The 15,688-nt window shown below is 40.5% G+C and overlaps 1 protein-coding gene across 2 annotated transcripts in view; it reads right to left on the reverse strand.

Annotated features, from left to right (window-relative positions):
• LOC138681406 (protocadherin Fat 4-like) overlaps window positions 1–15,688 on the reverse strand; it is a 286,716-nt gene that overhangs the window by 62,299 nt on the left and 208,729 nt on the right. For both annotated transcript variants that reach the window (XM_069768890.1, XM_069768889.1), the window contains exons 48-50: window positions 13,744–13,821; window positions 11,052–11,129; window positions 10,823–10,915 (exon numbers count right to left, since the gene is read on the reverse strand). In XM_069768890.1, coding sequence (XP_069624991.1) covers window positions 10,823–10,915; window positions 11,052–11,129; window positions 13,744–13,821 — 249 coding nt within the window. The remainder of the gene's footprint in view (window positions 1–10,822; window positions 10,916–11,051; window positions 11,130–13,743; window positions 13,822–15,688) is intronic.

The following is a 15,688-nucleotide window of genomic DNA, read 5'->3' on the forward strand; positions in this document are numbered from 1 at the left end:
TACTGTATCCCTCTGCTAATAAAGCCAGAATCGAGCCCTTGTTTTCCTCACTTTTCTTTTCAACTCCTTTTGCATGGTTAAAAGTTATTTTTTCATTCAAATTACTTTTGGGCAATTCCTCGCACTTGTTTAGCCATCAAGCTTGTCCTATTGCAAGAGGATTGTGAATACCACAGCAGTGTTTTATATTTTCCCTCGTTAAATAAGATTTGGTTAAGGAGATCACCTAATCTGAAGCACATTCAGTAGAATGAGGCGTACTCTGGTTGGAATTCAACTGACACTGGAATGGAATGGCTGTCAAACATGTAGAGATGGTGATTTTTAGAAAACTGTGCAGTGGTCTCTTAATTTTTGCCAGACCAAGGGAGTCTCGGACCGATTTTTCTTACGTTTAGTGTGACTCCTGCCTAAGGTTCTGTCTTTCACAGTTGAAGTTTACCTACGATATAAATTACAGACCTCTCCATTCTTTGTAGGTGGTAAAAACTTGCAAAATTGGCAGTGTATCAAATACTTATTTTCCCCATTGGCAAACGGTTCTGTTCTTGTTTTTTGTCATTTATATATTTTTTTACAATTTTGCAATAAACAAAGAAAGCTTTATTCAAAAAATTGTTTTTTAATAACCTTTACAAATTGTATATATTTTTAATTTCCATGATGCTATCTTCTGATTATTTAAATAATATATATATACTGTAATATTAAAGCTTGCCAATAATACCTTTGCAAAAAGATGGTGCTATAGTGGGAAATGTTTTATATATAGTATACCTGTTCCAAAAACTTTCTAAATAGTTGTTTGTTTGTTTTTATTTGTTACTTTTTTTTTTTAAATTAACTGTATTGCTTGCCTCCGACGTCTGTGATATAAAAATTCCAGCTGGTAGCCTGCTGTCAATTACCATGATGTCAGCAGTGACGCCCCATCAACAGAGCAGAGTAGAAGAGGAAGAGCTGCTTTGTTTACGTGTGGTCAAATGAAGCAGTAGAATTGCCGGCAGGAGCGGTCTGTGACTGCTCTGAGTCGGCAGATATCGGCGTTGGGCAGAACAGGTAGGTACAACTACTTGTCTGTAGGATCTTAGCCCCCACCAAAGTCTCGGATAACCATTTTAACAATATGCAAAAATATAAAATGCAGGTCCAGTTTGACTGGCTGTGAAAAGACTGAACAAACTTTAAAGTAAGATTTGGTTATGGATTTAGCTTGTGGGGCAAATACCCTATTTTGCTTTTGGAAAATACAGTACAAATAGCAAAAAAAGTTGTAAAAATATGAAACTAATTGTTTTCTTACCAAGTTTTGAAGTAAAGCCTTACCTCTTGTTCTCGTCTCCAGTAATAAGCTAAAATGTTTAATTCACATTTTTGTTTTACAGAAAACTTAGTTCTTCCAGTTTTATCAGCATTAATATTTCATGTTTTACATTATATCACCATAATAAAACAAATTGGTTATTATTTAGATAGATAACCCACATCCTTTTTAATTTTCCACTGAAGTAGTCTTAGTTTTATGATAAATTAGTCTATCATACTTTTTCGAAAGTGTTAAACATCAGAAACAAAATGTAGATTTTTAATAACCTTTTATGTAGTGTATTTAGCTTCCATGTCCACATTGCTGATTTAACGCTTTTGTATATAGAATATGCCAAAGTGTTGTAGCCTGTTAATGATATCTTTGCAAAAAGATGTTGGTATAGTGAGAAATTTATACAGTATAGAGTATATCTCTTCCAAAAACATATTTTTTTAAAAACAAACAATTTTGCTTGTAATTTTATGTTCTACTAGATGGTGGCCCGATTCTAACGTATCGGGTATTCTAGAATATGTATGTATTTATGTATATATATATATATATACATATATATATAGCAGCCACAAAGCATATAGCAGAGGCCACGTAACACAGAGAGCCACGTAGTATTTAGCACATCTATATAGGAGCCACGTAGCCTATAACACAGCCCATGTAGTATATTACACAGCACACGTAGAACATAACACAGCCCACGCAGTATATAACACAGCCCACGCAGTATATAACACTGCCCACGTAGTATATAACACTGCGCATGTAGAATATAACACTGCCCACGTAGTATATAACACTGCGCATGTAGTATATAACACAGCCCACGTAGTATATAACACAGCCCACGTAGTATATAACACAGCCCACGTAGTATATAACACTGCCATGTAGTATATAACACTGCCACGTAGTATATAACACTGCCCACGTAGTATATAACACTGTCCACGTAGTGTATAACACAGCCCATGTAGTATATAACACTGCCCACGTAGTATATAACACTGCCCACGTAGTATATAACACTGCCCACGTAGTATAAAACACTGCCATGTAGTATATAACACAGCCCACGTAGTGTATAACACTGCCCATGTAGTATATAACACTGCCCACGTGGTATATAACACTGCCACATAGTATATAACACTGCCACGTAGTATATTGCCCAGCCATGTAGTATATAACACTAACAAAGTAGTATATAACAGTGCCCATGTAGTATATAACACAGCACATGTAGTATATAACACTGCCCATGTAGTATATAACACTGCCCACATAGTATATAACACAGCCCACGTTGTATATAACACTGCCCACGTAGTATATACCACTTCCATGGAGCATATAACAGCCCACGTAATATATAGCATCCACACAGTATATAACACAACCCACGTAGTATAAAACACTGCCATGTAGTATATAACACTGCCCACGTAGTATAAAACACTGCCACGTAGTATATAACACTGCCACGTAGTATGTAACACTGCCACGTAGTATATAACACAGCACATGTAGTATATAACACTGCGCACGTAGTATATAACACTGCCCACGTAGTATGTAACACTGCCACATAGTATATAACACTGCGCACGTAGTAAATAACACTGCGAACGTAGTATATAACGCTGCCCACCTAGTATTTAACACTGCCACATAGTATATAACACAGTCCGCGTAGTATATAACACTGCCCGCGTAGTATATTACACTGCCCGCGTAGTATATAACACAGCCCGCGTAGTATATAACACTGCCCGCGTAGTATATAACACTGCCCGCGTAGTATATAGCACTGCCAACGTAGTATATAACACTGCCCACGTAGTATATAACACTGCACACGTAGTATATAACACTGCCCACGTAGTATATAACACTGCACACGTAGTATATAACACTGCCCACGTAGTATATAACACTGTCCATGTAGTGTATAGCACAGCTTATGTAGTATATAACACTGCCCATGTAGTATATAACACTGCCCACGTAGTATATAACACTGCCCACGTAGTATAAAACACTGCCCACATAGTATATAACACAGCCCACATAGTATATAACACTGCCGACGTAGTAAATAACACTGCGAACATAGTATATAACACTGCCCACGTAGTATATAACGCTGCCCACCTAGTATTTAACACTGCCACATAGTATATAACGCAGCCCGCGTAGTATATAGCACTGCCCGCGTAGTATATAACACTGCCCACGTAGTATATAACACTGCCCACGTAGTATATAACACTGCCCACGTAGTATATAACACTGCCCACGTAGTATATAACACTGCCCACGTAGTATATAACTCTGCACACGTAGTATATAACACTGCCCACGTAGTATGTAACACTGCCACGTAGTATATAACACAGCCCGCGTAGTATATAACACTGCCCGCGTAGTATATAACACTGCCCACGTAGTATATAACTCTGCACACGTAGTATATAACACTGCCCACGTAGAATGTAACACAGCCCGTGTAGTATATAACACTGCCCGTGTAGTATATAGCACTGCCAACGTAGTATATAACACTGCCCACGTAGTATATAACACTGCCCACGTAGTATATAACACTGCCCACGTAATATATATAACACTGCCAACGTAGTATATAGCACTGCCTACGTAGTATAAAACACTGCGCACGTAGCATATAACACTGCCCACGTAGTATATAACACTGCCCACGTAGTATATAACACTGCCCACGTAGTATATACCACTTCCATGGAGCATATAACAGCCCACGTAATATATAGCATCCACACAGTATATAACACAACCCACGTAGTATAAAACACTGCCACGTAGTATATAACACTGCCGCGTAGTATGTAACACTGCCACGTAGTATATAACACAGCACATGTAGTATATAACACTGCGCACGTAGTATATAACACTGCCCACGTAGTATGTAACACTGCCACATAGTATATAACACTGCGCACGTAGTAAATAACACTGCGAACGTAGTATATAACGCTGCCCACCTAGTATTTAACACTGCCACATAGTATATAACACAGCCCGCGTAGTATATAACACTGCCCGCGTAGTATATAACACTGCCCGCGTAGTATATAACACAGCCCGCGTAGTATATAACACTGCCCGCGTAGTATATAACACTGCCCGCGTAGTATATAGCACTGCCAACGTAGTATATAACACTGCCCACGTAGTATATAACACTGCACACGTAGTATATAACACTGCCCACGTAGTATATAACACTGCCCACGTAGTATATAACACTGCCACGTAGTATATAACACAGCCCACGTAGTATATAACACAGCCCACGTAGTATATAACACAGCCCACGTAGTATATAACACTGCCATGTAGTATATAGCACTGTCCACGTAGTATATAAGACTGCCCACGTAGTATATAACACTGCCCACGTAGTGTATAACACTGTCCACGTAGTGTATAACACAGCCCATGTAGTATATAACACTGCCCACGTAGTATATAACACTGCCCACGTAATATATAACACTGCCATGTAGTATATAGCACTGCCCACGTAGTATATAAGACTGCCCACGTAGTATATAACACTGCCCACGTAGTATATAACACTGCCCACGTAGTATAAAACACTGTCCACGTAGTGTATAACACAGCCCATGTAGTATATAACACTGCCCACGTAGTATATAACACTGCCCACGTAATATATAACACTGCCATGTAGTATATAACGCTGCCCACGTAGTATATAACGCTGCCCACCTAGTATTTAACACTGCCATGTAGTATATAGCACTGCCCACGTAGTATATAAGACTGCCCACGTAGTATATAACACTGCCCACGTAGTATATAACACTGCCCACGTAGTATATAACACTGCCCACGTAGTATATAACACTGCCCACGTAGTATATAACACTGCCCACGTAGTATATAACTGCACACGTAGTATATAACACTGCCCACGTAGTATGTAACACTGCCACGTAGTATATAACACAGCCCGCGTAGTATATAACACTGCCCACGTAGTATATAACACTGCCCACGTAGTATATAATACTGCCCACATAGTATATAACTCTGCACACGTAGTATATAACACTGCCCACGTAGTATGTAACACTGCCACGTAGTATATAACACAGCCCGTGTAGTATATAACACTGCCCGTGTAGTATATAGCACTGCCAACGTAGTATATAACACTGCCCACGTAGTATATAACACTGCCCACGTAATATATATAACACTGCCAACAAAGTATATAGCACTGCCTACGTAGTATAAAACACTGCGCACGTAGCATATAACACTGCCCACGTAGTATATAACACTGCCCACGTAGTATATAACACTGCCCACGTAGTATATAACACTGCCCACGTAGTATATAACACTGCCCACGTAGTATATAACACTGCCCACGTAGTATATAACACTGCCCATGTAGTATATAGCACTGCCTACGTAGTATATAACACTGTCCATGTAGTATATAACACTCCGCACGTAGTATATAACACTGCCCACGTAGTATATAACACTGTCCACGTAGTATATAACACTGCCCACATAGTATATAACACTGCCACGTAGTATATAACACAGCCCACGTAGTATATAACACTGCCATGTAGTATATAGCACTGCCCACGTAGTATATAAGACTGCCCACGTAGTATATAACACTGCCAACATAGTATACAACAATGCGCACATAGTATATAACACTGCCCACGTAGTATATAACACTGCCAAAGTAGTATATAGCACTGCCCACGTAGTATATAAGACTGCCCACGTAGTATATAACACTGCCACCATAGTATACAACAATGCGCACATAGTATATAACACTGCCCACGTAATATATATAACACTGTCAACGTAGTATATAGCACTGCCTACGTAGTATAAAACACTGCGCACGTAGCATATAACACTGCCCACGTAGTATATAACACTGCCCACGTAGTATATAACACTGCCCACGTAGTATATAACACTGCCCACGTAGTATATAACACTGCCCACGTAGTATATAACACTGCCCACGTAGTATATAGCACTGCCTACGTAGTATATAACACTGTCCATGTAGTATATAACACTCCGCACGTAGTATATAACACTGCCCACGTAGTATATAACACTGCCCACGTAGTATATAACACTGTCCACGTAGTATATAACACTGCCCACATAGTATATAACACTGCCACGTAGTATATAACACAGCCCACGTAGTATATAACACTGTCATGTAGTATATAGCACTGCCCACGTAGTATATAAGACTGCCCACGTAGTATATAACACTGCCAACGTAGTATACAACAATGCGCACATAGTATATAACACTGCCCACGTAGTATATAACACTGTCCATGTAGTGTATAGCACAGCTTATGTAGTATATAACACTGCCCATGTAGTATATAACACTGCCCACGTAGTATATAACACTGCCCACGTAGTATAAAACACTGCCATGTAGTATATAATACAGCCCACGTAGTGTATAACACTGCCCACGTAGTATATAACACAGCCCACATAGTATATAACAGCCCACGTAGTATATAACACTGCCATGCAGTATATAGCACTGCCCACGTAGTATATAAGACTGCCAACGTAGTATATAATACTGCCAACGTAGTATACAACAATGCGCACATAGTATATAACACAGCCCACGTAGTATATAACACTGCCATGTAGTATATAGCACTGCCCACGTAGTATATAAGACTGCCCACGTAGTATATAACACTGCCAACGTAGTATACAACAATGCGCACATAGTATATAACACTGCCCACGTAGTATATAACACTGTCCATGTAGTGTATAGCACAGCTTATGTAGTATATAACACTGCCCATGTAGTATATAACACTGCCCACGTAGTATATAACACTGCCCACGTAGTATAAAACACTGCCATGTAGTATATAATACAGCCCACGTAGTGTATAACACTGCCCACGTAGTATATAACACAGCCCACATAGTATATAACAGCCCACGTAGTATATAACACTGCCATGCAGTATATAGCACTGCCCACGTAGTATATAAGACTGCCAACGTAGTATATAATACTGCCAACGTAGTATACAACAATGCGCACATAGTATATAACACTGCCCACGTAGTATATAACACTGTCCATGTAGTGTATAACACAGCTTATGTAGTATATAACACTGCCCACGTAGTATATAACACTGCCCACGTAGTATATAACACTGCCCACGTAGTATATAACACTGCCCACGTAGTATATAACACTGCCCACGTAGTATATAACACTGCCCACGTAGTATAAAACACTGCCATGTAGTATATAACACAGCCCACATAGTGTATAACACTGCCCTCGTAGTATGTAACACTGCCACATAGTATATAACACTGCGCACGTAGTAAATAACACTGCGAACGTAGTATATAACACTGCACACGTAGTATATAACGCTGCCCACCTAGTATTTAACACTGCCACATAGTATACAACACAGTCCGCGTAGTATATAGCACTGCCAACGTAGTATATAACACTGCCCACATATTATATAACACTGCCACGTATTATATAACACAGCCCACGTAGTATATAACACTGCCATGTAGTATATAACACAACCCATGTAGTATATAACACTGCGCACGTAGTATATAACACTGCCAACGTAGTATATAACACCGCGCACGTGGTATATAACACTGCCTACGTAGTATATAACACTGCGACGGAGTATATAACACAGCCCACGTAGTATATAGCACAGCCCACGTAGTCTATTGCCCAGCCACGTAGTATATAACACTGCCCACGTAGTATGTAACACTGCCCACGTAGTATTTAACACTAACAGAATATACGGCAAAAGCCAGCTCACTGATCATTGCAAGAAGCCCGGAACTTCGTCCTGACAAGACGCAGTAGGATTCCATAAACGAAAAGAGAATGGTTCCAGCTTCAGTAAAATCATGAAAATTTATTCCAACTTTTAGAATGGAGAAACAACTCCTGGGACAGCACCATAACACATGCGAGGTAGGCAACGCGTTTTGACCGAAACAGCGGTCTTTATCACAGCTTTATCCATTTTAAAAGTTGTAATAAATTTTCATGATTTTACTGAAGCTGGAACCATTCTCTTTTCGTTTATAGTATTTAACACTGCCACGTACTATATTGCCCAGCCTTGTAGTATATAACACTGCCACGTAGTATATAACACTGCCACGTAGTATATAACACTGCCACGTAGTATATAACACTGCCCACATAGTATATAACACTGCGCACGTAGTATATAACACTGCCCACGTAGTATATAACACAACCCACGTAGTATATAACACTGCGCATGTAGTATATAACACTGCCGCGTAGTATATAACACTGCCACGTAGTATATAACACTGCCACGTAGTATATAACACTGCGCACGTTGTATATAACACTGCGCAAGTAGTATATAACACTGCCCACGTAGTATATACCACTGCCCACGAAGTATATAACACAGCCCACGTAGTATATAACACTGCGCAAGTAGTATTTAACACTGCCACGTAGTATATTGCCCAGCCATGTAGTATATAACACTGCCCATGTAGTATAGAACACTGCCACGTAGTATATAACACTGCCACGTAGTATATAACACTGCCACGTAGTATATAACACTGCCCACGTAGTATATAACACTGCCCACGAAGTATATAACACAGCCCACGTAGTATATAACACTGCGCAAGTAGTATATAACACTGCCCACGTAGTATATAACACTGCCACGTAGTATATAACACTGCCCATGTAGTATATAACACTGCCCACATAGTATATAACACTGCGCACGTAGTATAACACTGCCTACGAAGTATATAACACTGCCCACGTAGTATATAACACTGCCCACGTAGTATATAACACTGCCCACGTAGTATATAACACTGCCACGTAGTATATAACACTGCCCATGTAGTATATAACACTGCCCACATAGTATATAACACTGCGCACGTAGTATATAACACTGCCCACGTAGTATATAACACAACCCACGTAGTATATAACACTGCGCATGTAGTATATAACACTGCCAACGTAGTATACAACAATCCGCACATAGTATATAACACTGCCACGTAGTATATAACGCAGCCCACGTAGTAAGTAACACTGCCATGTAGTATATAACACTGCCACGTAGTTTATTGCCCAGCCATATAGTATATAACACAGCCCACGTAGTATATAACACTGCGCACGTAGTATATAACACAGCCCACGTAATATATAGCATCCACGCTATATATAACACAGCCCACATAGTATGTAACAGAGGCCAGACAGTATATAACACTGCCCACGTAGTATATAACGCAGCCCATGTAGTATATAACACTGCCCGCATAGTATATAACTCTGCCACGTAGTATATTGCCCAGCCACGTAGTATATAACACAGCCCACGTAGTATATAACACTGCGCACGTAGTATATAACACAGCCCACGTAATATATAGCATCCACTCAGAATATAACACAGTCCACGTAGTATTTAACATTGCCCACGTAGTATATAAAATTGCCCTCGTAGTATATAACACTGCCCACGCAGTATATAACACAAGCCACACAGTATATAACACTGCCCACGTAGTATATAGCAGCCTCGCAGTATAAAACACAACCCAAGTACTATATAGCACTGTGGGCACCATATCCCTGTTAAAAAAAGAATGAAAATAAAAAATAGTTATATACTCAGCGAAGCTGTCCCTATGCGCGCGACGCGGCTGCCAACTTACGTTTCCAGCGATGCACTTCAAAATTACCCAGATGACTTAGCGATCTCGCGAGACCACTACGTCATCATCTCGCGAGACCGCAATGCATGGCCCGGAGCGTTGCGAGGAGCGGGAAAGGCACCGGACGGTGAGTATATAATGATTTTTTATTATTATTATTAATTTTAACATTAGATTTTTTTTACTATTGATGCTGCATAGGCAGTATCAATAGTAAAAAGTTGGTCACACAGGGCTAATATCGGTGTTAACGGACTGCGTTTCACCGTGGCATAACGCAGTGTAACGCAGCCATTTACCCTGTGTGAGCGCTGACTGGAGGGGGCACTGACAGAGAGTAGGAAGGGGCGAATTTGCGGCCGGACTGTGCCCTTTGCTGACGGCCGCAACCAATCAGCGACGCGGGATTTCCGTGACAGACAGACAGACAGACGGAAGTGCCCCTTTGATGATTATATAGATAGATTCACATCATATTTTTGTATCCTTTTCTTTCATATGGTCATATACCTTAATTATATAAAAAGCATTATCCATATATATGCTACATTTTTTTTACATTCTGCTTTAATGGTGTATTGGGTTCAAAATATGACAAAAGTAAATGTATCCTAACAAAAGTAGTAGACATTTAAAGCTTACCCATAATCTTTTTTAAGAGCAGCCAAATCACCACTTGCTTTTATTTTAATGAAACCCTTACTTGCTGCTTTGAAGCTCTTCTGGGAAGTTGTTCTGCAACAAGTAAAAATATGAATACATTATTTTATGCTTTATATTATATGTCTTTGTAAATTTGACAAAAGAAAACCAATCCTCCCTCTAATTTGATGTTGAAACCAAACCGCGGCAATAGACATATTAGACTTACGCATCATCTGTCTTAGGAACATTACTTGCGGGCTCATCATCACCACTTGGTTCTTTGAAGCCCTGTGAGGAAGTTTCTCTAGAAAGAGTAAAAACATAAATACACCAAAACAATTACAGCTCTTAAATAATAAACAGTAATAGGCATAAAGCCACGAGAGATCTATATTGCCATAGACTTTACAAATTTACATTATCCCGCGGGTTAGTATCACCAATAGCCTTTAAAAGGGAGGGAGGGTGGGACAAAAGCTTCCAGGTGTCCGCCGGGAGGAAAAGAGGAAGTTCCCAGCCGGACACCTGGATTTAACCCCTGTAGGAGTGGCCGTAGGACCCCTCCCCTCTAGTGACCACTGGCCGGCTGGGAGTCTTCCAATTAGTGCATCACTAAGGGGGAGTGATGCTAGGGGGGAACTGGCACAGACATCCTTTTCGTGCTGCTCTCTATGTGTGCTCCCCAGTCAGAGGCGCGCACCTTATTCAGAACCGCGCCTGCCAGACCAGTGATGGTGACCCTATGGCACGCGTGCTAGAGGTGGCACTCAGAGCCCTCTTTACCGGCAAGCGCACCAACACCCCAGCACTATGACTTTTTCTGGGAAATGGCCATCAAGCTGACAGCTGTCAGAAGGTGTATCGTGCCGGCTCCCAGCAACCAATTGCACTCGTGTCAATTGAAGCCCTGACAGCTGGGTCAGGGAGACATCAGAACCATGATCAAGTCATGAGATCATGTTGCTGATGTACCTCGCCGGGTTATGTAGTCCTTTCAGAGCGCTGCTTTATGAGGCATGGTGGAAGCAGGAGCTTCAATTCCCGAGAGGCTGTGATGAGCCATCTGCCTGTCCTGGAGCTTTGCTGTAGAGCCACAACGAATGGGATTCTGGTATGTGACTGCAATTCAGTTCATAATCAGTGGGATACTCAGCCTAAGTGGATTGCACTGGGAAATCTGGGGAGCAAAGGGATGGATAAACTTGAGGACACTGTTTGGGGAGCAAGCAAGGGTTGGGTGCAGACACAGTATGTGTAGTGGGGGTGGGAAGCATGTATGGGTGGGTGCAGAAACAGTTTGGGGAGCAAGGGAAAGGGAGAAATTTGAGGGCACAGTGTGGAGAGTGAGGGAAGGGATGGGTGCATAAACAGTATGGAGAGCCATAAATTTGAGGACACAGTATGTGAAGCAAAGAGAGATTATGGGTTCAGAAACAGTATAGGTAGCAAGAGGGGGGATGGTGCTGACACAGTATGAGGACCAAAGGAATGGGATGAGTGCAGACAAAGTAGGAGGGGAGAATGTATACACACAGTATGAGGGGGGAATGTATGCAGACACATTATGGAGGAAAAGTATGTGGACACAGTATGAGGAGCAGTGGCATGTGGGAGCATACAGTATGGAGAGTGAAGAGGTAAATATGTGAGGAGAGACAGTATGGTTAGCAGGGGGGATGTGAGGGGAAACAGTGTGAGGGAGGTAGAAATGTGTGAGGAGACTATTGAATAGTGTGAGGAGACAGTACCATTAGAGTCAAATATTTTGTGCAGGTGATATAGTGAACGCCAGTAATTTATACAGGGGTTCAGAATAGGGCAGAAATTTTTTTATCAAGAAGCATTATAATGACTCTGCTATTTTTAAGGGAATTGTGTCAAGATGTGCTGCAAAAGACCAGAGAAGAGACAGGCTGTGGCTGTGAATAGTCATCATGACGTATGGACAAGATGAAAAAAGAAAGAGGACAACTCAAATAAGAGACATCATCTATAAGGTATCTGGATGTAAATGTTTTTGTGTGATCCTGCTAGCATCTCACCAGTACTGTGGTCCCTGTATGGTCCACAGTCTGATAATGACTGATAACAACTCCCAGCATTTTGTTATCATTGTTAAGAACATACTGGGAATTGAAGATTCATGTGATACAAATGCATATGGGGCTGACTGGACATTACAATTCATGTAGAGTGAAGGAAATATTTATTTGATCCCTTGCTGATTTTGTAAGTTTGCCCACTGACAAGGACATGAACAGTCTATAATTTTAGGGCAGGATAATTTTTTTTTAACATTGAGAGATAGTATATCAAAATTAAAATCCAGAGAGAAATAAGTATTTAATCCCTCTGGACAACAAGATTGAATACTTGGTGGCAAAACCCTTGTTGGCAAGCCCAGCAGTCAGACATTTTTTGTAGGTGATGATGAGGTTTGAGCAAATATCAGGAGGAATTTTGGTCCACTCCTCTTTGCAGATCATCTCTAAATTATTAAGATTTCGAGTCTGTCGCTTGGCAACACGGAGCTTCAACTCCCTCCATATGTTTTCTATGGGATTAAGGTCTGGAGACTGGCTAGGCCACTCCATGACCTTACTATGCTTCTTTTTGAGCCAACCCTAAGAGGCTAATTAAGGTTTGAAACCTTGGGCAACGTTATCTGAACACAAAAATCTCCAAGGGTGCCCAAGCGTTTGCATCAGCCCATTTTTCTTTTTGTAATTTTTAAAATGTAAAACATTACAATATATTTTCCCCCCTAAAATAGAAAGGAAAGGTGTTATCTTTAACTTTAGACCTTTTAGAGATCATTTTATCTTCAACTTGCTTAACAGTTTATAATAAAAGTAATTTTGACCAGGAGTGCCCAAACTTTTACATGCCACTGTAATCAGAATCCACCATCATAATACCTTTCTGCTTGTTCTATAGTAGTCTCCTCGTTATCTTCACTCATCTGGACTTGTGCAATTTCCTTTTTTGTAGTATCGCTGCAGAATACAAAAATTAAGAATTACTGGAGCTTTTTCACAGACCTGACCACATTGCAAAGTCAAAATCTGGTCATTGCCTGATGAAAGGAGCTGTTCATTTTTAATATCCATTCATGTGCAAAATGGATCTTTTACATCTTTGTAGCCCATCCCATCTTTGTGCAGATCAACAATTTTGTCCCTGGTGTCCTTAGACAGCTCTTTGGTCTTGGCCATGGTGGAGAGGTTGGAATGTGGTTGAGTGTGTGGACAGGTGTCTTTTACACAGGAAACAAGATTAAACAGATGCAATTAATACAGATAGTGCAGAGTAGGAGGGCTTCTTAAAGAAAAAACTAAAAGATCTGTGAGGGTAAGAATTCTTGCTAGCTGGTAGGTGATCAAATTCTTACTTCATGCAATAAAATGCAATTTAATTATGTAAAAAAAATAATACAATGTGATTTTCTGGATTTTATTTTTAAGATTCAGTCTTTCACAGTTGAACTGTGCCTACGATGAAAATTGCAGACCTCTCCATTCTTTGTAGATGGGAAAATTTGCAAAATCGGCCATTGTTTTTTGTCATTTAGATTTTTTATGTACAATTTTGCAATAAAAAAAACTTTCTGCAAAAAATCCTATTTTAATAACCTTTACAAAGTGTATTTATTTTTAATTTGCATGATGCTATCTTCTGATTATTTAATAATATACTGTAAAATAAGCTTGTCAATAATATATTTGAAAAACACGTTTTATTTATAGTATACTTGTTTCAAAAATGTTCCATACGTTCTATAAAGTTAGAGCTCGGAGGTTTATTTTTTATTGTTTTTTTAAATGAACTGTATTGCCTGCTCCTGACCTCTGTGCTATAAAAAATCCAGCAGGTAGTGGGCTGTCAATCATCATGACGTCGTCAGTGATGTTCCATCGACAGAGCAGTGTAGAAGAGGAAGAGCTGCTTTGTTCACGTGTGGTCAAATGAAGCAGAAGAATTGCTGGCAGGGGCGGTCAGTGACTGCTCTGAGTCGGCAGAGATCAGCGTTGGGCAGTACAGGTAGGTACAACTACTTGTCTGTAGGATCTTAGCCCCCACCAAAGTCTCGGATAACCATTTTAACAATATGCAAAAATTATACATTAAAATAATGCAGGTCCAGTTTGACTGGCTGTGAAAAGACACAAAAAACTTTAAAGTAAGATTTGGTTATGGATTTAGCTTGTTGGGCAAATACCCTATTTTGCTTTTGGAAAATACAAATAGCAAAAAAAGTTGTAAAAATATGAAACTAATTATTTTCTAACCAAGTTTTGAAGTAAAGCCTTACCTCTCGTTCTCGTCTCCAGTAATCAGCTCAAATGTTTCATTCACATTTTTGTTTTACAGAAAACTTACAGTATATACTCGAGTATAAGCCGAGAATTTCAGCCCATTTTTTTAGGCTGAAATTGCCCCTCTCAGCTTATACTCGAGTCATAACCAGGGGTCAGCAGGGGAGATGGAGTGGCAGCTGTCTAAGCATACTTACCTGCTCCTGGCGCAGTCCCTGCACGTCTTTTCCCCGGCACCAACAGCTTCTTCCTGTAGTGAGCGGTCACATGGTTATTACATGCTTATTACAGAAATGAATATGGACCCCACTCCACTCCCATAAGGGTGGAGCCACATATTCATTACTGTAATGAGCGATACCATGTGACCGCTCAATACAGGAAGAAGCTGCCGGCGCCGGGGAAGCAGGGACCGCGACAGGAGCAGGTGAGTATAAGCAGTGTGCGATATTCACCTGTCCCCCATTCCACCGTTGCCAGCCGCCGCTGCGTCTTCTGCATCCTCTGCACTGATGCTCTGGTCAGAGGGCGCGGTGACGCGATTAGT

This window comes from Ranitomeya imitator, chromosome 5, assembly GCF_032444005.1.
Source record: "Ranitomeya imitator isolate aRanImi1 chromosome 5, aRanImi1.pri, whole genome shotgun sequence".
Taxonomy (NCBI): Eukaryota; Metazoa; Chordata; class Amphibia; order Anura; family Dendrobatidae; genus Ranitomeya; species Ranitomeya imitator.